Source organism: Brienomyrus brachyistius, chromosome 25, assembly GCF_023856365.1.
Source record: "Brienomyrus brachyistius isolate T26 chromosome 25, BBRACH_0.4, whole genome shotgun sequence".
NCBI classification, from domain to species: domain Eukaryota; kingdom Metazoa; phylum Chordata; class Actinopteri; order Osteoglossiformes; family Mormyridae; genus Brienomyrus; species Brienomyrus brachyistius.
In genome coordinates this window covers 2885574-2913020 of record NC_064557.1, presented here as the reverse complement: position 1 = coordinate 2913020, position 27447 = coordinate 2885574, and the positions used below count along the sequence as shown (strand labels likewise).

General features: G+C 47.7%; 1 protein-coding gene across 7 annotated transcripts in view; it reads right to left on the bottom strand.

The window, feature by feature from the left end:
• The window catches only part of kdm4c (lysine (K)-specific demethylase 4C), an 84045-nt gene that overhangs the window by 34055 nt on the left and 22543 nt on the right, over nucleotides 1-27447 (bottom strand). For 4 of the 7 annotated variants that reach the window (XM_048996640.1, XM_048996645.1, XM_048996643.1 and 1 more), the window contains exons 9-12: nucleotides 10703-10896; nucleotides 3260-3468; nucleotides 785-2298; nucleotides 471-597 (exon numbers count right to left, since the gene is read on the bottom strand). In XM_048996640.1, the coding sequence (XP_048852597.1) occupies nucleotides 471-597; nucleotides 785-2298; nucleotides 3260-3468; nucleotides 10703-10896 (2044 nt within the window). Of the gene's footprint in view, nucleotides 1-470; nucleotides 598-784; nucleotides 2299-3259; nucleotides 3469-10702; nucleotides 10897-24531; nucleotides 24652-27447 lie in introns of those variants that run through there. The other 3 variants (XM_048996642.1, XM_048996641.1, XM_048996646.1) reach the window with 3 other exon arrangements.

Genomic DNA, 27447 nt, shown 5'->3' with positions numbered 1-27447 from the left:
TTTTAATGAAAGCAAGGAAAAGGATTACTTCAAAAGTAAAAAAACACAAGGCTGTTATCAAAATAAATAAACAAAGAAATAAAAACTAATTACTTGACTAAATTAGGCTTTGACAACCTCCAGGCCAGTGCAGTCAATATGCAAGAATCTGCATGAACACTTAAGACACCACGGCAGTTTAATAGACAGAATAATCTGGGGCTGCAACAGGCCATCCCAGGGGGAACGCTGTGAAACAAGAAGCCATTTCGTTACGGTCAATTTATTTGTCCCAGTGGTGGTATTTTTCAAAGTCAATATTTACTCCACTCACTAAAACCAGACAGTGGGAAGCGTTCACATGCAGAACCACAGGTAGCCAAGAGAGGGCGTTGTTGCTAGTTTTTTTTTTTTTTTTTTTTTTTTTTTTTATGAGGCATTATTTGGATGCTAGCTGAACATCTAAATGAGTGTAAAATCCGGGGACTCACCCTCGTCGCTTGTGGTCTGCTGCTTGACGGCACTGGGCACGGCGCGGGCGGTGGGCTTCCTCAGGGGGTGTCGCCAGCTCTTGGTGGTCTTCTTCCGGCCCAGTTTGATCACCATGCGATTGGGGTACTGAGGGGGAAGGGCGAGAGTGTGTTTTGGGGCACGCCATCGTTTCATATGAGACACCATATAAGCACTTAATGAGTGATATGCATAAGTAAATTGAGGCCTTGCATCTGTCCAATGAGATTGCCTATGTATTCTGTGGGGGCGGGTCTAAGAGCTCCGGCCATTGTGGCGCCACACAGATACGCACAGTGCAAACCTCCCCTGGCTCCAACTCGATGTCGCAACACTCCATGTCACTCATGTTGTTGCCCTCGCTTGATTCGCTGCTGCTGTCCTCGGCCCTGGAGGCGTTTAACTCCGCCTCCGAGTCGCCATCCCGTGGAGAGGACGACCCTGCCTGCCCGAGGCCAGGCACCCGAGATCCGCAGGCCATGCCCTCCGCTTCCACCCAGCCCGTGGCCAGTTGAGTGCTGGGCAATTCCACACCCTCGTCGCACAGCTCCTCTGCCGGACCCCGGGGCCCCTCTTCGGCAGTCACCTCGGCCCACACGGCGCCATGGGGGGAGTTGACGTCCCCAGCAAGCACGACCCGCAGCTCCGGGAGCGCGCTCTCCGTCAGGACGGCTGGGCTCCGGGCGCTGAGGTGCTCCCAGAAACCCGAGGGGAGGGGCCTGGGCTCTGGTTCAGTGACCTCGGCATCCACCGGAGCCCCCTGCTGTCCTAGCGTGGCACTGCTGGTGTTCGACTGCAGACCCTTCGCCGAGGTCCGGGCCCTGGTTTCACAGTTATCAGGGGGAAGACATTGGAAAACAAATCCGGAGTCCTGAACAGAAGCCCTGTCCTGTATAGCCGGAGAGGACAGACTGTGTGGCGTGCTGGGTCTGGTACCGGGCACCGTAGGGGGTACTGGGTCCGGCAACTGGGAAGTGGGCGGCCCCACGGCAACATCGGCTCGATCTCCGGGTAACCTGCTGGGGCCCGCCTTCTCAAGTTCAGTGGGAGTGGGAGATCCCTCCCGGTACAGCGTGGGGGCCCTGGGTTCGAGCTCAGCACCCACGGCCAGCGTAAGTGATGGCATCTCCTGGCAGAGCAGCGGGGGGAGCTGCTGTTCGTCTTCGGCGAAGGCGGGGGTCAGGGCAGGCATCTCGTTGCCGGGAACCAGGCCGGATGGGCCCGGGGGGGCATCGTACAGGCTGGGCTCGCCGCCGTGCAGAAGGGGAGGGGGGCAACTTTCTGCATCACAGCTGGCAGCCAGGGTAGTGTTTGGGGCTTCTTTTGAAAAAGGGGGGCAGCCATCTTCTGATGTAGGGAAGGAGAGTTCTGGCATAGCGTGTCCCTCTACAGGAGGACCACTACAAGGGGGCGCTCTGGAGATAGTGTTCAGTTCCTCTGAGGAAGAAGAGGCTGGAGCGGACGTCAGCTCACAGACTGTCCCAGTTTCCTGCCCAGGCCCTTCCTGGCCGTCAGTTGGCGTAGAGCGCCCCCTGGTGCTCGGGGAGTCAGCAGGCGCCTCGTTGCCATCACCCTCTTTGCTGAGAGAAGCTGCGGTCTGACACGTCCGCTCCCCAGACTCCGCGCTGTTGTCTGCAGGGTGGGGGTCCTGAGGCTGCCCCTCCGTAGCCTCTCTGGGCTGTGAAGCCTCCAGCACCTTGTTCACAGGCTGCGGGGGATGGGAGCTGTGGCTGGGGGCAGCAGAGCCTCCGTCCACCCTGCTCACACTCACGGTGCACATCTTCCGGGTCTTCGTCATCTGACTATCACCTGGACGACACAAGTTAGGACAGCCAGGAATCAGAGCAAACCTCTCCAGTTTAGCTCAGAATGCAATAAATTAACCCTAAATACTTCATGGATTATTTGTACGCTCCCATATGCGATGACAATTTAACCTTTCATCCTTGTACAGTTAATAAATTTTAAAAAAATCCACGTTCCATCTTAGTTCAGTAGGAGCAGCTGTATTTTGCATTACTCGCATTTAGACAGCATTTCAGTAAATTGCCTTGTTCTTGAATTGCCATGGAAGCTGATCGCAGGATGCTGATCACAACCCATCGGTAAATGCTTAGTTCTCAGTACAGAAAGCCAGGGCTTCCGAAAAGGGCGGGAAAGTCAGCGCGACTCCTAAAACTCTGTAACATAATTGGACTGGTCTGGCTTGTCGGCCCTGTATAATATGCTACCAAGGGACCAAAATCATAGTGTCATAGATACACACACACATATATTCGGAAAGAAATATCCCGGAAGCAATGGGCACGAGGCAGGGAACAACCCAGGATGGGGGGCCAGCCCATCGCAGGGCACACCCACACACCAGTCACTCACACATGCACTCCTATGGGCAATTTAGTAACTCCAATTAGCCTCAGCATGTGTTTGGACTGTGGGGGGAAACCGGAGTACCCGGAGGAAACCCCACGACGACATGGGGAGAACGAACATGCAAACTCCACACACATGTAACCCAGGCGGAGACTCGAACCCGGGTCCCAGAGGTGTGAGACAACAGTGCTAACCACTGCACCAGCATGCCGCCCCTGCTCAAATCCATTTAAAATGTAAAAAAAATAAAATAAAACAAAAAACCCGTAGGTGGGAATACTTTAATCCCCTGCGTGACACTCTGGTACGCTCATGTCTGTGTTTACGTGGGAAACCCGAAACTGTCCCCAATTACTGTGCTGTAGCGCGGCAGGAAAGGCGGTCGCCCTCGTCTCACCCGCCGTACCCGCCGCATTCGGCGCCTCCTTCTCCCCCGGGACCCGCCGCCGGTCCTGACTCTCGCCGCGCGCCTCCGCTTCTGCTTCCACTTCAGGTTCCGGCCCCGCCCTCCTGGCCCCCGCCCGGCTGGTCTCCCTCCGGGGCCGGGGGCCCTCCTCGGCTGTGGCCTTCAGCTTCTTGGAGCGCGTCCGTGGATGATGGAGGCTGCTAAGAAGCAGGTGAGATCAGACACTGATCTGATCCTACACCTCTAACTGTGATCATATAAGGCTTCACATTAATATGGGTGATATCCCAAATCATCAAGCGACTGACACCCAACACAACAAATATTAACCATTTCCAACTCTGCTCTGATATATAGCAAAATATTTTATCATATGAATATTTATCATTTATCAATATTTTCCTTAAAATTCCCTTCAAATCACCTGTAAACAGATTCAGAAAACGAAAAAGGTGACAAATCAAACAGACTGCAAACAAATATCTAATTTTAATAGGTAAATCATATTAAAATAAAGGATAGCATAGGGCATGCCACTAGAAAACACCGATAATACATTTTGTTACTAGGATTACTGCCTCACTGTTCCTTCCTGGAAATGGATCTCACTAAAGCGGGATGATATGCCCTAAAAATGACATCACAATATTTTCAGAGATTTTCATAACATTGATATTGATATTGAAGTACAGCATGAAACAAACCAGTAAAATACAACAGGTTATAACTGGCTGTTTGATTTTTCTGATTATGATGATTTTGTTTGACTTGTTTTACTAATAGTTGTAGAGCTAGTGATAGGTACAATGACAAACGACACCAACAACAGACTCATACCTTGATGGAATTCATGTAAAAAATGTGCATTGTGACAGTTAATTATGCAAGAAAAGTTTTTAGGCCATATCACTATACTGAAGATATTCAAGTTGATATGACTTTTCATAATCACTATACCATATTTTGAAACACTTTACATTAAGTGCACCTTCATAATCTATTCATAGAACATTTAGTGCACATTCATAATGCATTTATAGAACATTCATAATGCATTCATAGAACATTCAGTGCACATTCATAATGCATTCAGTGCACATTCATAAAACATTCATAGAACATTCATTGTACATTCATAATGCATTTATAGAACATTCATAATACATTCACTGCACATTCATAATGCATTCACAGAACATCCATAAGCAGCATGCAAGTACACCTTAACATCCCTTAACAGCTTTAATATACAATAATAACAAACATTATATGATTATTATATAATGTTTGTTGTGTATATTACAGCTGTTAAGGGATCTTTGGATGTTAAGGTGTACATATATGATGTTTATGAATGTTTTATGAATACTTAATGAACACATTATGAAGGTGCAGTTAATGTAAAACCTTACCCAATATTTTGTCAATATATCACCCTGTCTTAATTACAGCATCACTACAGCAGCTTTAAAGGTACCCATCTGAAGTGCTCTCGGCATTCAGCAACACAACATCATTCCAGGGGGCGCTGTGGGGTCCCCCCCCCCACTGCAAACACCTCAATTTACGGCCCAGGCGAGACTGATAATGACCAGTAAAGGAGGCCAAAGGTGTTTTCGACATCCACCAGCCAAAGGGGAAGCTTTGGATTTTAAATAGCTTCACAACACAAAAGTGTCACTGTCATTTTTGAACCCTGTCATGCAAAAAGCACATAATTATAATGTGAGACTGGCACCTCTGAACTGCAAGAGATGGCGACATGTCATTACAGCGTACAGCCTACTGAGTAAACTGTACTAACATGTACCATTAAAAATCATCGTTATGTTCAGACCCACACTCTAAAGTCCCCTGCTGCTGGGGACACAGACCAGAGACGAGGGGACAGTAGCTGTCTCAGAAGGGACAAGTGCATTTGCAGCTATTCATCTCATTCTCCTGTCCCTAGTCGTTGCTGTCCACAAATCCCCCTCCCCAAGCCAAAATCGTCAGTCTTTTTAAGCCCGAATCCCATCCCCGGCACCCAGATGTCCCTGAACAGGAGGAATCGACAGGAAGTCGCCTGGTGAAGAACGAACGCGTCACGCGGTTTGATCTCCCGCAGCGGAACCCGCACACTGTCGCCTAACCCTGGAACCCGCACACTGTCGCCTAACCCTGGAACCTGCACACTGTCACCTAACCCCGGAACCCGCACACTGTCACCTAAACCCCGGAACCTGCACACTGTCACCTAACCCCGGAACCCGCACACTGTCACCTAACCCCGGAACCCGCACACTGTCACCTAAACCCCGGAACCTGCACACTGTCACCTAACTCCGGAACCCGCACACTGTCACCTAACCCCGGAACCCGCACACTGTCACCTAAACCCCGGAACCTGCACACTGTCACCTAACTCCGGAACCAGCTGTCTAATTCATGCCACGTTCACGTGGCACATGGGTGACTATAATGAAAGACACACTGCCATGACTAGTAACTGAAACATTTTGGTTTTGAAATGATACTTTATTTACCCAGTAGGATAAGTGGTTTGGAAAATGGATGGATGGATGGATGACATTCTTGTACAAATGACAAATAAAGTGAGTACAGATGCACTGGAATGCATCTTCTCACATATCTGACCTTCCAATCCCTTGGGAGGCACGCAGACACACACACAGAAGCAGACACACACACAGAAACACACACACACACATACACATACACACACACGTAGGGTATACCTATCCTTATGGGGACCGCTCATTCACTTCTATGGGAAAAATGCTAACGCTAACTATGACAACCTTAACCCCCCACCCTGCACTAACCATAACCATAAGTAACCAACACACACATAACCCCACACACACACACACACAGACACATGTACTCATGTCTTTATGGGGACCGTCCATTCATTTCAATGGGAAAAACCCTAATTCCAATCAGGACACCCTTAACCCCCACCCAGCCCTAACCTTAACCATAAGCAACCAAAATATAAGACTTTTGGCACTTTTACTTTTCTGATTGCATTCAAAGATTTTTATAAAATTGAGGTTATCCAAATGGGGACCTGAAGACGTGTCCCCAAAAGTAAGGAAGTTTCAGTTGAACCGCACTTTGGGGACAATTTGGTCCCCAAATGTGATCTATGCAAACCACCCCCATCCACACACACAGGTTTGTAATTACATCTTTGTGGGGACTCTCTATTCATTTCTATGGGAAAAACTCTAATCCCAACATGACAACCTTAACCCCAATCCAGCCCTAACTTTAACCTTAAGTAACCAAACAAAATATGAGACCTTGCACTAATTTAGTTTTTTGACTGCAGTCACTGATATTTATAAAATTTTCTTTCTCCTTGGGGGAACCAAAAAAATGTCCCCATAAGGTCAAAATAGCAGGTTTTTATCACATTGTGGGGACATTTGGTCCAGATTAGCCCCAAACCTCTCCAACCCTCTAAACACACACAGCACTCCCACTGAATTGCTAAGGTCATGCCCCTACCACCCATAACCAAATCCAGCCCTTGAAATATACTTCCATACAGGTGAGGGCGAAGCTTAGGGTCTGAGTGCAGGGTCTAGCCATTTATCCGGTATCCCTAAACCATCTTTGATAGGTTAAGGACTTTCCTCAAGGACCTGGGCGAGATGTGATTACTCCACCAAGCATAGGATTCAAACCAGCAACCTTTCGATTACAGACACAGAGGTCTTACCCAATAAGCCACTGAAGGTTTGAGGCTCTCATCATATGATTAAAGTGAATGCCTGAAGCGCTGTGGTGAGATTGTCGCACCCCACCCATGTCCCGGCCAGGGCCTGCGGTGCGGCCGGAAGCTTCCCTCAACGCTGCTTCTCGTGCTGAGAGATGAATCATCGCCCACGAGCGGCCCAGGTCAGCGACAAGGCCCTCATGAATATGCAGCGCGCAGCGTTCATCAATTACACATAATTAGGGCGTTCCGGCGTCGTCTTCCACTGTCACTTAGAGAGACATCGGTGTGCAGACGCAGAGGCCCGGGGAGAACTTCTAGAAGATTCTGTGAGCCCCCACCCTGCGCCCCTACAGTCAGCAAAGCAAACATTTAAGGCTTTTGTGTTGGGTATTTGCGGCTTTACGAACCCCTGACCACATCTGGAACGTTCTGGCGCTATTAAGTGGCCATGTATTTGCTGGAAACATGTGCACATTCGATTCCAACTCCCCCCACCCCCCAACCCCAGTTCGTGCTAAATGTGCTAAACACGCTATACGTAGCACCGCTGCCCTCCCCACGTCCAAAGCCCACTCCTGAATTCATGGGAGCCGTGGCGACAGAGGAAATGAATACCTTTGACTCCAGTAATCAACACTGTATCACACGACTGGAAGGCGAGGAAGTCACAGAGAGCCTTTATAACTGCAATACTCTCATGTCAGAACTATTTACTCTGGCGGTTTTATCTGCCTTTTGAGGGTGGCTCTTTTCCCAAGGCCTTGGTTGACCACACTGTATAATACTTGTTATATGTATCACTTATTTGCTGAACCGTATCATTTTCTCATTCTTGACTACGATAGAACAGGCTTTCTGATCTTTACTTATTACATGCCTGGCACAAACAGGCAGATGTTATTTATGGGAATATACACGCAGCCCGGCTCTAGTGTAGAAACAAGACAAAACAGTAAATCCAATGTAAGGTTGGTTTTTACGTCCGTTGTATAAATATTTAAGGATAACGCACCCGGCCGCTATGGGGGAATTCTGCTGGACAGGAGAAACATGGCTATAGAGATCCAAAAAAAAGCGTAGCTATAAATGTTGCATAAACCAGCGGTTTTGGAGATACATGAGTGTGTGCTGATTGTTAGCATGTTTCCACAGTGTGCTTAGGTTAGTGAGAAGCCGGCGGACGCTGCATATGCGTGCAGAATTAACGAAATGCATTTCAACACGTAGTCCTGTCACGCGGTCTGAAAGAAATAAATCTTGGGAAAATGTTGTGCCCGCAATCTCCGGCCTCGCTAATGCAGTTGCCATTTTAAGTGTGTCCTATAATTGTGCTGCAATTTCCAGGAGTTCGAAGATGTGCTATAACGAGACATGGCAAAAGTTCATGGCGGAAGTGGGATTACTGCTGGGGAATTAGCAGGTGGGTGGGTAGGTATACAGACAGACGGGTAGACAAAGACAGACAGGAAGGCAGGCAGAGAGACAGGTAGGCAGGCAGAGAGACAGGTAGGCATGCAGAGAAACAGGAAGGCAGGCAGGTGGGTGTGCAGACAGAGACAGATATACAGACAGGTAGGCCTGCAGGTGGACAGAGTCAGGTAAGCAGACAGACAGATAGGCGGGCCAGCATACAGGCAGGCTGGCGGTGAGGTAAACACGCTAATCAGGCAGGCAGGCAGGCAGACAGACAGGCAGACAGTGAGACAGGTAGACAGACAAGTTAGGCAGGCCTGCAGACAGGCTGACAGTGAGGTAGCCAGGTTGGCAGATGGGCAGAAAGGCTGGCGGTGAAGTAAACATGCTAATTGGGTGGGCAGACAGGTAGGTGGGCAGACAGGCAGACAGTAAGGTAAACCGGCTGGCAGGCAGACAGATTTCATAGACAGCTGCTTTTTTGGGGCTCTGCACTACAGCAGTATAACACTTAGAGGTTCCCACCTCATCATCCACCAGGGCAGGGATGGTTTGGTCTCAGCATCAACGCTGAGAGATGCATACACTTCTGTGATTTTCCACTGAGTTTGGAGGGGGTGGAATTAAGTCATTATGGGAAGGAAAATTTTCTCCTCAGCTTTGACTTGAGGGAGTAACATTTTTAATTGACTTCTTACATTATATCTACCCCTGAGCACAATCTTGTTTACATTAACAGTCATTTAAAAAACAAAACCAAAAAAAAAAAAGCAAAGCAAAGTTACGTGTTCGGGAGAGTAAATATACCTTCTGCTGTCAGAGGTTGGGGCGGTGCACTTTGGAGATTGCGGCCTCATGCCCCCTCAAGTTATCGAGCGTGAGAATGTGCCACGAAAGGCACTCGGCGAAATGCAGCAGCCAATCAGAATCCAAGTCAACAAGGTGGATCACCTGACTGCAATCCACTTACGCTTAGCACTTAGCCTAGCGACCTCCTTATCCGGTGGATATGATGATTCAGTCGGCACTTCGCGAGGATGACAGACAACGCCTAAGCAAGCGAAACATGAATAAGCGCTTTTCATACTTCCATATTTCGCATCAAGCCCACCAGCTAAATAAATGATCTGTTTACTTTATATAAATCATACACTGAGGGCGTTTTTACTGTCATTAACTTAATTCCCTATCGCCGGAATCCACAGGACTTTAGAACCAGACTGGCTCTCCCATGTCGCCCTACATGAACCCTCAACCTCCAAAAACACTTTATTTAGGTTCTAAGTCACCAGCATGAACTCTTGTTTGCTCAACGAGTCCCCAGGCTGGCCACAGGCAAAACAACTGTTTCACTTTGGGCTCTCGGAACACAAAAAACCGGGAGGAAAAAAACCAGATTAGTGCAGCCCGCAGAGATAAGGTGAGCTGTACTCAGAGGGGCAGGTAATGATGGTCCTAGTTTAGCGGGATCCCTCAGAAGGTAAGTCAGCACTGCTAAATTCAAGGACAACTCCATCATCATCTTTGTTGCCCCATTGTAGCAGATTCCAGGTTTTCTTCACCCATTAAAGAAATCACACATGTTGTAATGAAATAGGATTGTTGAAGACCAACAAATCTTTCAGTTAAATATCTCCAAAATACTCTAAAATATTTTAAATCCATCCACGTCCCGAGTTTAGGTGAGTGTTAGTAATACCAACCCGAGTTTCAATCTGCCATGCTCCATTACATTCAGCCCACGTCACATTTCATCAGATAAAATGTCAAATCCGAACCAGGCACATTCCAGTGGTGCCCTCAGTGATTTCCTGCACCCTTCAGGAAACATTCCCAGCTACTCTGTCAGGCTGGACTTTTACACGGGCTCGAAACACGAAGGCCGCTGGTTCCAGGAGCTGCCTTGCCACTGGTACTCAAACTACAATGCTCTAGGGAATCAGCCACCTGTATAAAGGGGTGACACCATAAGATGCTCCTGATAAAACTGCTCATCAGCTGAAGCCAAACTCATGCGCAAACATACCTCTGTTCACACATCTCTCTCGCCCCCCCTCCCCATTTACCTACTTGGTACATTCCAAGCTCTTGGTTCACCCCAGTTCACACATCTCACTCCTGCCCCCCATTTACCTACTTGGTACATTCCAAGCTCTTGGTTCACCCCAGTTCACACATCTCACTCCTGCCCTCCCCCCCCATTTACCTACTTGGTACATTCCAAACTCTTGGTTCACCCCAGTTGTTGCTGTATATTCGCATTGGCAGGATTATGGAGAGGGGTGACCCACCTTCTGCTGGGGGGCCGGGGCCTCTTGCGCCGTTGGAGCCAGCTCTGCAGCTCAGGCGTGGAGCTGGGCGTGGGTCGGGTGTGATCAATGGTACACACATCCTTGCCTTGCTTCCACACCTGATAGCGGTCCGGCTGGAAACGCCGCACAAAGGGGTCCATGGAGATCTTCACCATGTCCTTACTGCAGGTGCACTGCAAAGGGCAGTAGAGATTACGTTCACTAAGCATCAAGCATCACGCGCACTCTCCTGGAGAAGGGAGGGGGGGTGTATCTGCAAGTATGTAAATAGTACTGCAAAATATGAAGAAAACCCAAATAAACAAAATAAGTTTCTCAGAGACCAAAATTTGGGAAATACTGTAAGGAATTCATTTCAGTCATTTCAACAAAACAATGGTTTATTGAACAGCAAAATAATATAATGTCACACAGTGCTGACATGCACCCGGTATTCAAAAGCAGCTGAAATGCAGAATAAGGACAATTCTTTACCTCCCTTTATATCCTAAAATGGTATTTTGCAAACCGGTCCTCAGGGACCCTGAGACGGTCCACATTTTTGCTCCCTCCCAGCTCTAGTCTCACTGAGGACCCGGTTGGGAGAAACAGCTCAATGTATCACCAGCAGAAGGGATTGACCGTCTAGCAGGAAGCTGAGAGGGAGCAAAAACCTGCGTAGGTCCATCCGCAGGAGCTGATGCAGGGCAGGATGACCCGGCCGATCGGGACCCACCCACTCTTCCCGACGAGACTCTCCTAATCACACCAAGGTGGTAGGAACAGGCTGGCGTCTGCAAGCTGCCTCAGACCAGTGGCTACCCCTGACGGCATCTCACGGACGAGAGGGACACTCAGAGGCCCGGTTTCTCGAGAACTCCAGTGACACGGGGACGCGTCTGGAGTGTAGATGACATGGCAGAAGGGAAGAGGAACAGCAAAGGTGCGAGACTCAAGGGAAACTCTGAACATCTCTGTCAGAGCTGAAAGTGTGATTCAGAGATGGGGAGGAACAGGCGTGCTGACTACACCGGGCTACTCATGGACAGCACTAAGGTGGACATACCCACAAAACAAAATAAGGAGGGCTCCCCCAGGGGGGGAAATAAAACAATAAGACTTGTTGAGTGGGGTCCCCAACGATACAATAAAGGAGTAATCGCGTTCAAAACATGATCATCTGGACGGCCAGCAATGCTTAAACTAGTGCACGTTTTTACGCAGTGACTGGAAAAGTTACTGAGAGCTCTAGAAAGAGTTGAAAAGCACTGGTGAAATCCCATGAGGTCAATAAGGTGAAAGAGTCAAATAGCCCCATAATGCCTGGTTTGGTGGTGGGTGGGGGGGAAAGAGGGCCCTTGAGGAAAATTAGAAGGGGACAGGAGATCAATAGTCATCATTAACTGAAATTGTCATTAACACACGGCCCTCGCCGATTCTGCCGCTCGCTCATTGGCTCAGCCGGGAAGACAGATGGGAAAGGCTCAGGAGATCGACGACGTGATGTGGGGAGGCGAGGGCGAGTCCACGTGGGGAAAGTGAGGGCTAGGCGGAGTGGGCCGGCATGTCAACCTGCCCAGCAGAGTAACGAGTCACAGGCGGCAGAGCCTTAAGGTCACCCTGTCGTCATTCCTACGAGAAGCCTTCCTAGGAGCACCCAACTTCTGGGAGTTTTACTTACACAAAAAAGTTCTGAGGGCAGAACAAATAATCATTACCGTTCAGATTGTAGAGTAGGCGGGACCAAGACGTCTGATTGTTTGGTCCCACCTCCTCTATAATGTGATTGGTCATCTTTCTGAACCAATCATTTTTCCTTCTGCTCTCAGAATATTTTTGTCCAAGTAAATCACCCATTTGCGAGCACCCAAGAGCACCATCTGATTCGACACAATTTCTGTTAGGAGCCAGGGCTGCTATCAAATTAGACATAGAACATCCCCCCACCCTCGAAGTCTGACATTCTTTTAGAGCAGCAGGATCGGCTAATTTTTGGAACATCATTAAGAATGCAGTGATGAACAAACCGGAAAAGAACTACCTACCTATAACTTAACGCAATCTAATAGATGCTTAATGCAAACACACAAGTCCCCGTGAAGTGATGTCACTCGGAAAGGGAGTGTTCGCTGTCCAAACCCGACCAACATGCATTGCAGTGCCTCTGCAGCCCTTGTAACATCACTGCGGCTGTGGGCCAGTGCATGGATGTTTACGGCATAGCTTGGACCTAAGTTAATGGTACGTTAAAGATGGCGGCATGACAAATGACTCATTAATGCCTGGAGGGGATAATGGATGCAGGCAATGCACCCACCCCATCTGGTGGATGTGCTTCACATCACCTCTCCATTGTCTCTGCCACTGCGACACACATACACACACACACACACACACAGAGGTTTGTAATTAAGTCTTTGTGGGGACTCCGCATTCATTTCTCTGGGGGGAAACATTAATCCCAGCATGATGACCTTAACCCATGATGACCTTGAAATATGGTCCCCAGAACTTCAAAATAATGGGTTTTAATTATATTGTGGGGAACATTTGGTTTGAATTTTGATCCTTTCCAACGCTAGCAGTATGCTGCCCAACATGTCCTACTAATGCTGGCCGATGGCAGCATCCATGCCTCCAGGATCTGCATGAGACGTTTATGGTCATGATCGCTACGATCTTTAACAATGTATCATACAGTACATACATACACTGTAACACGTACTGTATGCATATATCAAGTATGTATGTAGGCTGAGCTTGGTGGATCACCAGAGATTTATGAATAGAGGGGGCTAAAACTTTTCTGGGGGGGGGATATTTTAGTGAAACCAAATTGTGTACTTTTGTTTTTTTTTTTTGGGGGGGGGGGGGGGGGGTGGAGGTTCAAGTCCAAATCAGGCCCAGATGCAACGCCTGGGATATGTACAGGTGGTTAACAGAATATGAAACCTCTGGGAATGAGGTAAGCGATGGAGAATGAAAGAAAAATGAAAATGAAGTCATGTCAATTATGTATATACAGCTGTAAGTAATACAGAGCACAGCGTTGCAATTCATTGGGCGGCCTGCAGGGGGCACACGGCTAAACCGCAGAGGTCGTGGGTCACTGGGGCGTCATGTCTGAAGCCTGAAACAGCCGGATCGCAGGGGTTTCAAAGCCAGCACTGTCTTACGCCGAGATCCGTCACACTCCCGCACATGCGGGGGGGGAGTAACTCCCCCCTGAATCAGAAGACTGTTCCTGCGCACTGGACTGCATCGGTCACAGTTTACTGCCCGTGAAAAATGACAGTCCATCACGGACTCCTGAGTAGCACCCTTAAACGCTTAATCATCCACATCACTCAGCAACACTCCGGCCGTAATAAATCAGTGCGGGGCAGACTAAATGATAATGCACCTTTATTCTCCTTATATATTCTTTACAAAAGGCCTTAAAGTGGAGATGAAGGAAAAATATGTCTAGATGACACACCGGACTGCTCAGCAAGGCCCTGAAATATTGCGTATGTACAGTGTACTTCAGCCGGTGGCTCTGGTGATCTATAGAGTGTCAGAAAGTATTTGGTGATCCTTTGTCTGTGTAGCGAGACAAGGCATCCAAAAGCTCCAAGGGGCGGGGCTGTCGGAGTCTGGAGCCGGGGGTGCCTCGAAGACATGGCGACAGAAACGTCCCTCTCAGTCACCTTGGCGACAGGCTGCGATGGGTGTGGTCGAGTTCTCACTGAGCGCTGGCAGGGACAGCAGACCGCGTGGTAAACGGCACATGAGACCTAACGTTCACGTTTTATTTATGTAACAGATGCTTTTATCTGAAGTGACGCACAGCTTTGAGGCTTAAGGGCTGCTCCAGGGGCCGAGGATGCATGGGATTCGAACCAACAACAGCCATGGTGGATTAACCTACTGAGCCACACACATTATCATCCCGTATTAAGGGGCAAAGACCTGCACTTTTACATTCACGACTCGCATGTGTGTGTGTGTGTGTGGGTGTGTGTGAGGGGGTGAGGGAAGCAACCATGATCGCATCCAACGTGAGGTCCTCAGAAACCGGATCATGTGCTCTCCATTAAGGGGTGTCTGCTTTCTGCTACTGCCCCCTTCCCTGATGGAGACCCTCCCCTACCACCTTTTGACAGTCAGCAGACAGTGCATCGAAGCTGCCCGCGTCACGAGCAGGCATCACGAGGGACGGGGCTGTCATCGGCCACTCCCCTCAGCTACACCAAACACTGCACTCCGCACGCTGCCCGATGGAGCCTCGATGAAAGGCACAATTCAGCAGGTACTTCAGCTTCGCTCCCATCCACTAAAGCAGGGCCGACCCAACTGACCGATGGCATCTTTCAGAGAGACTTCCAGCTCCCCAGATGATGACTCGAAAGGTGAAAGAAGAGGAAGCAATCACCTCTGATTATACCATTCATAGAAAAGCCAGCGAAACTCACCTAGCCTTGTAAAGATGTCTTTGGAAAAACACTTACCAGCAGCCCTGAAACGATCGGGGTTCAAGGCCGGGGTCAAGAGCCCAAAAGTGCCATCATTCGATCGCGGGATTTGAACCAACAACCTTATGATAATGGGCATAGAGTCCTGAAGCACACTTCTACAAGCAGAACCGCTGATGGAAGTCACTGCAGGTTTCACAGCATAGCACAGGCCCGGTTGCAGGTCCTGCTTTCAGTCTCACAAGAGAAGCCATTCTGGGTTCCCTGTCAATGGGACTACAGCTGGCGTCTGAAAGGGCCACATACCAGGTCAGGGCCTAAAATGGCGCTAGCGTGTACCGCTGAGCCACCTCCATCTCATTGGTCTGTTCCCAACATGGATGCAAGGAGCTCAACCACATGAAACGAATGCCTTATTCCATTATTAAGTCATCAGCTACCGCTGATAAGTGCAGTTGTGAAAGAAAAGGACAACGCTGCCCCCTGGCTATGGAAATGATAATGACCATGTTAATATGCTTCTACAATAAATGTGCTAAACCTTAAAAATGCACACATATATACCCTAAATAGAACCTTGCCCTCCGAAACAAATTCTGCAGGCAGAATATGAACACTGCACAAACAAAGTGGAGGCGAGATTCAAACCCACAACCTGCGAGGCACAAACCATCATACTACCTCCAAAAAAGGTATTTTAATAAATCCCAGTTTTTGTAGGAATTCAGGAATTCATCCACACCAAGTCAGCAGTAAGCAAGACGTCACAACAGGCCGTTTCTTACGGTTATAACTTGTTAGTGTGCATTCATCCATCCATTATCTTCCGCTAACTTAGTGCGTCACAAAAAATAGTGTCACGCCATTTGCTGGATTTTTAATTTTAAGGATACACTTCTATAAACAACGCATGGTTCAGCAAGTTAGGACAAGGTGGTGATCAGGTGGTCACCAGTTTAAATCCCAGGGTCAGCGGAGAGATTTCACAGTAGAACCCCAGAACAATGCCGTCAACCAACAGCTACTCCAGGCACTGTGCAATCCTGCTTTCTCAAAATAAATGCACATCGCTTTGGTTAACGCTGTGTGATAAATTAACTGACAGTAAACTAATTCAGTTTTAAAACAACTAAAAACATGCACTAAAGCTTTACTGAACCACTCCCTGTCATTAAAACGTCTGTTCCGTTCCTGGTTACTGGTGAACTGCGAGGCATCGTAATTGTGGCTTTATGATAACTGGGATGTCCGTCTCTTGAAAAACGAGGATGTTTGTGCACCATTAGCCCTGTGAGGCAGATTTTAATTTTCTACAGCAGTTTGGGGATAGTGATGTGAGGATCTCGCGATTGTTCCCTTCATAGTCTCTGTATCATACATGCAGTGTTTACCAAGACTCACCTAAAAAATACACACACACATAAATACATATACACAGGGACATGCACATAACACAAGTTCGCATTCGCTGCGATACACGCAGCCATTTCTTGTCATAGTAACGCAAATCCATATTTATTGTATCTGCATTGGTGTTATTAACCTTAATGTGGCTAATTTGTACTTCTTTTGCGGTATAAAAGCTAAAACGCATAGTTATTTCTTGTCATAATAGCGCAAATATATATATATTATAAATAAAATGTGTGTAGGTGCAGGAGCACACAAAGCGCATACACAAGTATGCATTTGGCATATAATCCAGTGCAAATTCGTTGGCACCCTTACAGCTCATTGAAACGATGCTTAATTTCTCCTGAAAAGTGATTCAATTAAAAGCAATTGTTTATTGTATACCTGCATGCCTTTAGAATGTGAGAGTAAATCAATCAAATTTTTTAAAGAAATTATTGGTTGTTTATTTTACAAAGACATGCTAATGGATAAGCTATGGGAAGATTTGCTGGTGCCCCTAAAAAGGACCATTTAATCTTGCATTATAGTCATGTTTCAAACTAAATGTTAAATACGAAATAAACAATAAGGGAAGCCATTACACTTGGCAGTTTCATGTTATTTTAGAGATAGTTGTGTTTTTTGTTTTTCTTGGAACGGTACCAAGAAATTTGCCCACATTCATACACACGCATATATACACATACAAATATCGTTAGGGAAAGAGTCTCGTCAATCCTGGCATGTGGAACCCGAAGCTGACATACGTCCGGTTTTAAAGCTTGCTTTGCATGAGAAAGGTTTTGGCTCAATGTCTAGAGAACAGAATGGAATGTTAAAGACAGGCCAAAGCGTCACCTTGGGCTTTAAGCGCAAGTGTCCCCACGAGTGGGTGGCCCTCCCACCCCACCCACCCCACCCACCCCTCACGCAGAGGGAGGCTCATTAGGCAGTCACAGGTGCGACCCGAGCGGCGATTCCGGTGCCGTAAAGAGCATTAATGGCTCCGGCGCACGTCCCGGCACATTATTTATGAAGCCGGGAGCATTTCCCCCGTCATGTCCGCCCTGTACCTCGGACTGTCCTTTCTGGAGAGAGTTAGGGGAGCTTAATTACTACATCTGTCAGCCCGGCGACCAGTGGAGGCCAGCGCTGATTTTAATAAGACCTGACTTGGGTCAAGCTCAGGAATAACCTGAGGGCAGGATGGGTGCCGATACGTGGTTGTAATTCACAGGGACCGATTATCTGCTACTTGTGCCAAAGGGCAGCGCGGGAACCTTCTTCAAATAACAGCGAACGTGGAGCTGGTGCGTCATGTTTGGCCGGAGAACGCAGGCCGCCATTAATCTGCATCGCGATGCCGAAGTGAATCCACTTCAACTGCTAACATCCCGGCGTAGTCAGAGAAGAAAGAAAAAAAAAACTCGACAGAAGAAAACCAAATATGGGTCAGTTGGAAGTGGTCTTGTAATGAGTATCCAGCATTCATAACCAATAGGTTGTCGGCTCAAGTCCCAAATTGTTGGCATGGTCCTGCTTTACCGCTGATATTGTGGAGGTGTAAATAAAGCAAGTCACTTTGGATTAAAGAATCTTGCCAAAGCCACCGAAAAAAATAATACTAAAATATCCAATCACATCATCTCACATTGGACTCCACACTCAATCACAAACATTTATTCAGCACTTTTGGTGTGACCTTGTGAAGCACAGCCTTGCACAGGCTCATAACTCATGACAGCTAGGGGGCGCTCTCTAAGAGGCCATGACAGGAAGGCCGGCGCACGACCGTCTGCAAGGGAGGATGGAGGGTCACGTTGGGCCGGTAGGTCAGAGAAACGTTCTGACTGGCCTCCGCTGGAGCTCTTTTACATCAGTGAGCGATCCTGAGATCAGATTCGGCTGCTTAGAGGGATGAGCTTTCAACAACATGGGCAGAAGTGGGCCTGTCACCACAACAGGCATGTAAAAGATCGATGCCTTTTGCAGATTCTAGATAAGCAAAATCAGATGCGTCTGGGGTGGTCTGTGGCTCTGCGGGTTAGGACTGTGATCAGATGGTTGCAAGTTCAAATCCTACGGTCAGCAGAGTGATTTTACCATTTAGGCCCAGTAGCCATCACTTATTCAGGGACAATCTGACCCCGCTGTCTCAAGAGACGTCTGCTAAAATAAAAAGGTAAAAGACATAATTTCACGGAAAAAAAAAGAGCTGAGAGTGAATCAAGCACAATCTGAATGCACTTGTTTATTCCTGCCAAGTGTGATCCCAGGATTGCACTAAAGACAGAATTAACACCTGCTTAACCCTTACCACTGGAGATGAGGCTCAGTGCCGAACTGTGTACTCAAACTCAGACTAAAAAAAATAAACATGACATTTACATATCTGTATAGTTAAATAGTATATGTGTTTTTAATACTAAAGAAATAGAGCAGTGGTCTTTGATTCCTCACTAGAGTAAATCCCAAACAGCCAGAGAATTATTTGAAAAAATGTAAAAAGGTTTAACATTAGTAATAATCATGTTAGAGAAAGAAAAAAAATGCTGTACTGCTTCAAGACGGCTCCATACAAATATGGCAGCTTCACTGCAGCAGCAGGTCACATGACAAGCGAGGCCACTGAACCCACATCTCCCCGGCACCTCCCCCCGCGGAGTCGCACTGGCACGGAACCGCCGGGCTCGTGGACCATATGGCCGGCCCCTCGGCGCCAGATGAAGTCGGCAGGCCGCTCGAATGTCATCACCGCTCGCGCTGCGGCGGGCCGCAGCCACCTGGAAAACCCCACACCCCCGGAAAACGGACTTGAGCGGCTGGGGTGGGGCGTGTCACGTCACCAGATGCAGACACACCCCCCTTCTGATCAGGCACCGCTATGACGTAGTGAGCATGCCGTCCGCGCTACAACTAACAGCGACTCCATAAATGACCCAAAACATGACTCTGTGCCCCCACAACACGAGTCACTATCGCCTTTTAGAAACCCCAGCCGGTTGCCATAGTGACAGAAAGTGGGGGCATGGCAAAGTGGAGACCGGCCCTCACCCTTCACTTAAAATCACCCCGCCGAATCAGAAGCTGCCCTCTGCTAAAACGCTTAGTGGATAAACGGGATCAACCTGGCTGGTATTAACGTCACACCGACCGCGTACCACCTTCGGGGGGGGGGGGGGGGGGGGGGTGACTGCCATCCGATTCCATTACGCTGATACATCTACCTGCTTTGCCATTCTAAAACTGCACAATATTATCCTCCGGCAGCAATAAAGCTAACAATTCGAAGAGTGTTTCAATAACAGTGTCGCCACCCCCTGATTTATAACGCTTATGATATCGTGAAAGGGACTTATGGGGGGGGGGGGTTGCAGCTTCATCTCATTCTGATTATCTTAATGTGAAGCATGCGGTCTTTATTTGACAGATTAACCCCCCCCCCGTATGAAACTATTTACCCACGCAGTGCATATCGGTCTCAGTCTCTCTGAAGTTTGCCAATTCTCTCCAGATTATACTGCGCATCTTCGAACTGGATTATGAGCTAATTAATTACAAGAGCGACTTCATAGGAGAATGGAAGAATGAACATCTGAATGATTACAAGTGGTAACGTGGGTGTTGAGCCACATTGGATAGTGCAAACTGTTCCTCTGACAGTCATGGACACGTCTGGAGCCATAAGCAACAAACTGGGAACATTCAGTTTGGCTGGATGAGCTGTATAGATCAATGTTACCGTTTGGCTAGCAGAAAAGTGGAAAGTTCCAGTTCAGAAAGTACAAATCCAGACCACGATTTTGTTTTAACCAACCAGTTGAGTTTCAAGAGTCACATTCACAGAGAACTCAGCTGTTTGGTTGGAACAAAATCTTGGTCTGGATTTTTAGTTCCTGAACTTTCCACCTCTGGCACTGGCTGGCAGTAATGAAACCAGGAGACCTGGCTATTCTCCGGCCACCTAGAGATTACTGGTCATGCCAAAGCAGTGATGAGCATTAATAGAACGGCACAGGCCTTTATACATACATGTCCCTCAATGGGCATTATAAAGAGAACTGTGTGGTAACAGTGTTGAGGGCAGTTACTTTCAGTCAGAGTCAAAAACAGGCATATTTCAGTCACCACAAAGTACGTTGGTAAAATATCAGGGAAGATGCCTGGCATGTTTTGTAAACTTTCCAAGCTTAAAATAGTCTGGTGCTGATGGGCTAACTCATTTGCTGCAAAGTCTGTAGTCACACGATTATACTTTTGCTGGAAAGTCTTAGATCAAACTTCTTCATGCTAAAATATTCATTAGAATGGCCGTCAGCAGTCTGAAGTTAAAAACAAAGGATGTGATCCTACAACTCTTCTCAGAATCACCTGTTTGCATATATTATTTGTTTCATCCAAATGTACCTCTGACTATACCTAGACAGTCCATCCATCTATCCATCCATCCATTTTCCAAACCACTTATCATACTGGATCAGGGGCAGGGAGGCAGGGAACAGCCCAGGATGGGGGGGCCAGCCCATTGCAGGGCACACTCACACACCATTCATTCACACATGCACACCTACGGGTAATTTAGCAAGTCCAATAAGTCTCAGCATGTTTTTGGACTGTGGGGGGAAACCGGAGTACCCGGAGGAAACCCCACGACGACATGGGGAGAACATGAAAACTCCACACACGTGACCCAGGCGGAGACTCGAACCCGGGTCCCAGAGGTGTGAGACAATAGTGCTAACCACTGCACCACCATGCACCCCTAGTGTAAAAAATACGTACACAATTTTGGGTACATACTTATTGAATCATATTATATGTTATATAGGAGCACCTCAAGCATGACAAATTCCACAAATACATGGAATATCCTTGGCCAATAAGATGTGTGCGATTCTGACCGATACATTTACGGAGGTTGGGAACAGAATGTTATCTTGGTTGCTATGGTTACCATGTCACTGACCTATTAGCAGGCATTATCTTCAGTCAGCATCGTTTGAATTTTGCGTTCAGAGAGAATCCAACACAGATGGAGAAGAAAATTATAGTGAGGGTGAAATTCATCCTTAAGGACTAAAAGCACTGGGGTCAGACGGTGGCAGAAAATGACAGGGGGAAAAAAAAAAAGGATGAGAAAGCGATTGTGTTCAAGCAAGAGGCACAGCTCGGAAGAGGGAAAGCATTTCAAGAGCGGGAGGAGATGGAGAGGCATTCAGACAGAGTGCCCTGAAGTAAGAGCAGGGAAGGATTTGGACAAAAGGCCTGCGAATGGCCGAGAGGCATGGGACTGTACAGAGCTCCCCAAGGCACAAACACGGAGTGTTTCCATTGGCTCCCCAACGTGACGGGAGGCCCAGGTGTGAGGAACCAACCCAGGGAAGAGCAGCAAAGGGCGCCCCCTAGGGAGGAGCCAGGCCAACCTGCCAGGTGGCTTCAACCGGCACATCTGGAAGAAGCGAGTCAAGAAGGTGACCGGAAACCGGACCACAGCAACTTCATTGGGCGGAATTCCAGAGGCCGAGGCCAGTGTCAAAGGGCCCAAGAGCGACAGCAACAGGAAGCTCAGCTGCTGCAGGTGCTGAGGAAGCAGGCAGGGGGCGCCGTTTCAAATCAGATACAATACAATACATGTTCTACATCAAAAAGTGCAGTTGTGTCCTCCGAGTATTGCAGCACAATTCCTCCAGTTTGGAATTTGAGAATTAATAATATGTCCATTTCAGATGATGCTAACATCAGTAGTGACACCTCTGAAGCTGTCATATCCATACAAGGTATATGGTGTTAGGAAGCCTAAAGATCCAGAGAGGATGATCTAGAGCAGTAGTTCTCAAACTCGGTCCTCGGGCCCCACTGCCCTGCTTGTTTTCCAGCTATCCCTGCCCTACACACTGCTGATTACCTGGATCAGGTGTGTTCAGTCAATCAGAAGCTGAAAGACAGCTGGGACTTGTGTGTGGGGCAGGGATAGCAGGAAAACAAGCAGGGCAGTGGGGCCCAAGGACCGACTTTGAGAACCACTGTTCTGGAGGAACGAGATTCATATGGTTGCCAGCAGTCGACATCAACTTATGACAGCACCTAATAAAAAGATACCACAGAAGTGTTTCCCAACCTAGTGTCTGGTGACCAGTCCATATTTTTACTCCCTCCCAGTTCCATGTCAGTACAGCTGTCAATATTAAGGTGTTCATCCACTATTTCTTTCCAAGATTTTGCATTAATTTGCACCACTAGCATGAGTGGGAGCTGAAAATCAATATTTATCATAAAGCAAATGTCACTGAACATGCAATCAGTAAAAAAAAAAAAAAAAAAGTCCCTTTTCTGACACCTGAGGAATAAGCATGTAACCATCGAGAAAAACCTTCTCCATTATAGCCTTCAGTATTATGCCGAAGACCTAAACGGAAATGTGGTGCATGAACATAAAAAACAAATAAACATAACTTGAGGTTGCTATCAAAGAATAAGCTGTAATACTACTATAAAGCAAGTTTCAGATGCAACATCTAAGCATCTCATAATGACCCATAGCGTATGAAGGTTCATGTACTTGGAAACTTCCAGCCCTGGGCCATATTGACAAAGAGGCACTATGCGCTGTAAATGGACCTTGTAGCGCACAGTCATGTAACGGGCAACACGAGAAGAGCGTCATCGGCTTGCTCTTGACAGCGCCATCATGGTGCGCTATATTCTCGGCGCAAAATTGTATCGATTTGATTCCGCTTTCTCCAGATTCGCTTAGGTAGGTCTTTTGACCCCAGGAGGACCCTACATCCGCAGAGATAAGCTTCCTTGCTGGTCACCCTGCCCTCCATAGCTCTGCCATAGTGCCCCTTAGTGCCTTTCAGATAACAAGCATCTAATTCACCCCGCCCCCCCCACTAAAGCACGAGTCACGGCCCCAGGCATCTCTGATGTCACAGCAACTGCGGTACGGATTATGGACTATGGATGACTAAGCTCACGTTAGGGTGTCGTGATTGGTGGTCTTCCAGACCGCAGCCCGTCTCTGTGCGGGATCAGCTGTCAGACACCCGGGTTCCTCACGCACTGGCACAGGCTCCAATATCTCCCCCCCCCCCACGGAGACGTTTGGCTCGTCCAGACGCGCCACGGTGACAGAGTGTTCTCTCAGATGAACCTCTGGTGCATGGATTTGCAATCTGGAAGAAGTCAGCTCAGCCGGAGCGGGACTCAAGACAGACTTAGACACGCCATCAGTCCGCTCCCTCTGCCTGGGGGGGGTCTGGCCGACTCCCCTTACCTGCTGCCAACCAACACCGATCTCCTTCCCATCAATGTCACCCCGCACACTGACAATTCTTGAACACCGCCCCCCCTGAAGCTTCTATACAGATTCGTAACATTCAACAGGTCTCACATTCTGCGGTCAGTCTACGAGGGGGGAGGAGGAGACAGAACAGGGGGGGAGACAAAGATGTCCCTGCCTTCCTTTAACAAACCATAAAGGTCAAAAAGTATGGACACACCTCCTGGAAAATCAACTGGTTTTTCCACAACATAATGACCCTAAGCATCTCAAGGTTGTGACAGTACTGTATTTTGCGAACAAACAAAGACGGAGTGCTGCAATCCTAAACAGCTGGTTTGGGATTAGTTGGAATGAAGAGCAAGGTGGTCAACTTGTGCCCAGAACTTGTGGAAGCTCCTTGAGGACTGTTGGAGAAGCATTCCAGGTGGCTACATCTGCAAGCTGGTTGAAAGAATGCCAAGAGTCTGTAATGCTGTCATCAAAGCAAAAGGGGGCTGTTTTGAAGAGTGTAAAATAAGAAAATTGAGATGTCAAAATGCTTCTTAGTCATTGCAATATTTCATACGCATTAGTTCTTTGCCCTGCGGCTGTTTACTATAAGGTGAACAGCAAAAGGAGACATGCATTAAAAGCAAGTGTGTCCAGACCTTTGACTGGAACTATACAAGACTTTCTGAACAGCAGAGAGAGTAAAACAACCCAACGGTACAGTGCACACACACATTCTGCTTACAGCCACAGAAGCCAAAAACAGCAGTCTTCACTGAAGTGGCATGAACATCCTGAAGGTCGCTTGAGGTCTTTTCTTAGACTGGCTGTAAAGGCAGGAGAGTCAATGTTATGAGGAAATCTTGGGGGTGAATGTAAAGGGAATGGGGAATGAACACTTTACAGTACAAAGTTTATAGAGCATCTACCCATGGGCAACCCGCTCCTTTCAGTGAGGCTTGCGAAAATCATTATTCTGTAGTAGCATTGTTCCCTCGTACATCTCAGAAACGGTTTGATACATTTCAATACATTCATGACACTTCTTCAAATGCTGTGAGGATGTTGGCGAGTTCCGGAAGAAACACGGAAAAACCCTCAGATGTCCGGACCAACGGGGTTTAAGATCGATTTACTTGAGTCGCTTTACTCTCCCGTCAACAGATTATCGTACCCAGATTCCACAGAGATCCCCTTCATCCCAGGCTCAATGACCTGGACTTTGAAATCCTCAGCCTTGAAGACTGGCGCTCCCCGGAGGACTGAGGGAAGGCCAGCTGTCCCAAGAGCATGACTCGGTGTTTCGGGGGGGCGGGGGGACCGTGCTCCTTTAAGCAAGACACGTCACCTCTTGATGATCCTCCGGCAAGGAACATAACTTATACCTGGCCAATAAATTTGCTAGCTTGTAAGCGGCAATCGAATGCTGCCTTTTGCTGTGAAAACTCAATTGAAGAAATAGGCCTATTCGCTAAGGAACAGGGACAGAACAGGGAACTGGTTCATGACGCGGTATTGACCCGAGCCATTAAAATGGATGTGTCCACATCAATACAGAACCCTATTAAGGGCTGGAACGGACCTGAAAGAGCCTGAAGTCAGATTTACGAACGGCCATGACCAGGTACAAAATGGAACTTACTTCCTAATAAGGCAATAGCCAGTTTTAATAATCACACAGTTGCAATGATACTCAGTGGGTTGAGAAAGACAAAATTACCCACATTAACAGATTTAGACACACACAGATACATATATGGCAGCTAGCGTGTACCAGCGGATCAGATTAAAAGTGGGTGTACCCAAGAGTAACGAACCTGGAATACATCCCAAACTTTTCTCTCACAACCCAGCACATTGCTTAATGCCCAACCCTAAGCCGCGGTACCTACTGGTCACTGTACCAAGGGAATGACACTCATTCACTGTCATTCAGAGATGCGGCGAAAGGTAGCAGACTGACCATCACTCGGTTTTACAAGCTGGCTCCCAGCGTAAACTTGGAATGTTCCAGACCTTAGAGGTCTCAGGACAGCACCCAGGTGAACGCCGCCACTAACAAGCCCACATAAGGGGCCCCCCACGTACGAAACCTGGATGACACCAACCATCAACCATGCAGGCCTTTTATGGGATCCATACATCACATACATGGATGCTGCCTGTCACAACACCCCAGAACGAGACGTCCGGGGCACGCTTTCGGCAGGTATTAAAGCAGGAGGGAAAATGAAGGCATCATTACGGATCCCTGAGGCACTGACCCACCGGCAATACCCAACGTCACCCGGAAGGCCGGCAGCCACGCAGGACTCCGAACTGAATCGTAAACATGGCTGAATTTTGTCGTTTGCGCTTCAGGAGAGCAGAATCAGTCGCACAGGTGCTATTAATACGAAGGACTGATTCTGGCATGAGTCTGTCCTCCTAAATAAGGCCAACTAGGACCCCACGGATTCCTCAAAAGGCGTCACATTAAGATCAAGCCTTTTAAGAGCCATGTCGCTCACGGTTAACAGTTTAAGTTAAAAAATAAATAAATAAATAAAAACTAGGCGTACGATTAACCGTCGGTCCAATGCAAGCTAAGAGTAGAGCTCCTTGAGAGGAGGGAGGCATCCATCCATCCAGCTCACATAAATGCTTCTCTCACAAAGTATTACAATAAGCCTGGAGCGTAGTACAGGTGGTCAGGCAGGACAGAGAAGGGCCAATCAGAAAGTAAGCAGGCACACACACACACACACACACACACACACACACACACACACACACAGGACTGATGGACAGGAATCAATCCCACAAGCCTGCAAGTGTGAAGTCGGAGCACAATCAACACAGTTACAGTGCCACCTTAAGCTGATGCTCAGTGACCTACGAAATAAATAAGATTGGGGGGGGGGGGTGGAAAACAGTCACACACAACAGCCTGGGGGAGGGACAACAGCAGCCCCTTTGTGAAAAGAAGCCATTTCTCATGGCTGGCCATAAGCTATGGGGGCTTTTCCAGCTCCAAATCACTTTTTCTTTTTTTTTTTTTTTTGGGGGGGGGGGGGGGGGGGTTGCAGGAGGGTGGGGCATGTGGCTTTACATTGCTCTTTTGTAATTATTTTTTATCCCCTTGAAAACTCCAAAACAGCATTTCTTCTGTGCTTTCAGAAAATTAATTCTAATTACAGGTTTTGAATAACAGTGTTCAAAGATATGCAAAAAGAATAATAAACACACACAAAAAGCAGGACCAATTAATGTCACCTTCTAATTACTGGGCCAGACTTCAAAATTCTGTTACAAAGAGTGCCTCGTAATGCGCTCAATGAACGCAGAGTAAATGAAGGCGGTAAAGTACACAGCAAATTTGGGGTCGTACATCTTCAGAAACTATTAACTCGTAGGTCACACTGCAGTCTGTTACATCCTTTTCCGGGAAAACGATATTACAGAAGAAGCCTTTATTAAAAAAATAAAATAAAATAGTGTGGGTATCGTATAACTAGTCCACGGGGGTTTTATTTTTTTTAACAGGATTAATCCCATCCAATGTAAACGCTAGACAGTAAATGAAAGTGGAAAATGGACACTGGAGACTGCAAGCAGGTGACGTGGAAAAGGCCAGTGCAGGC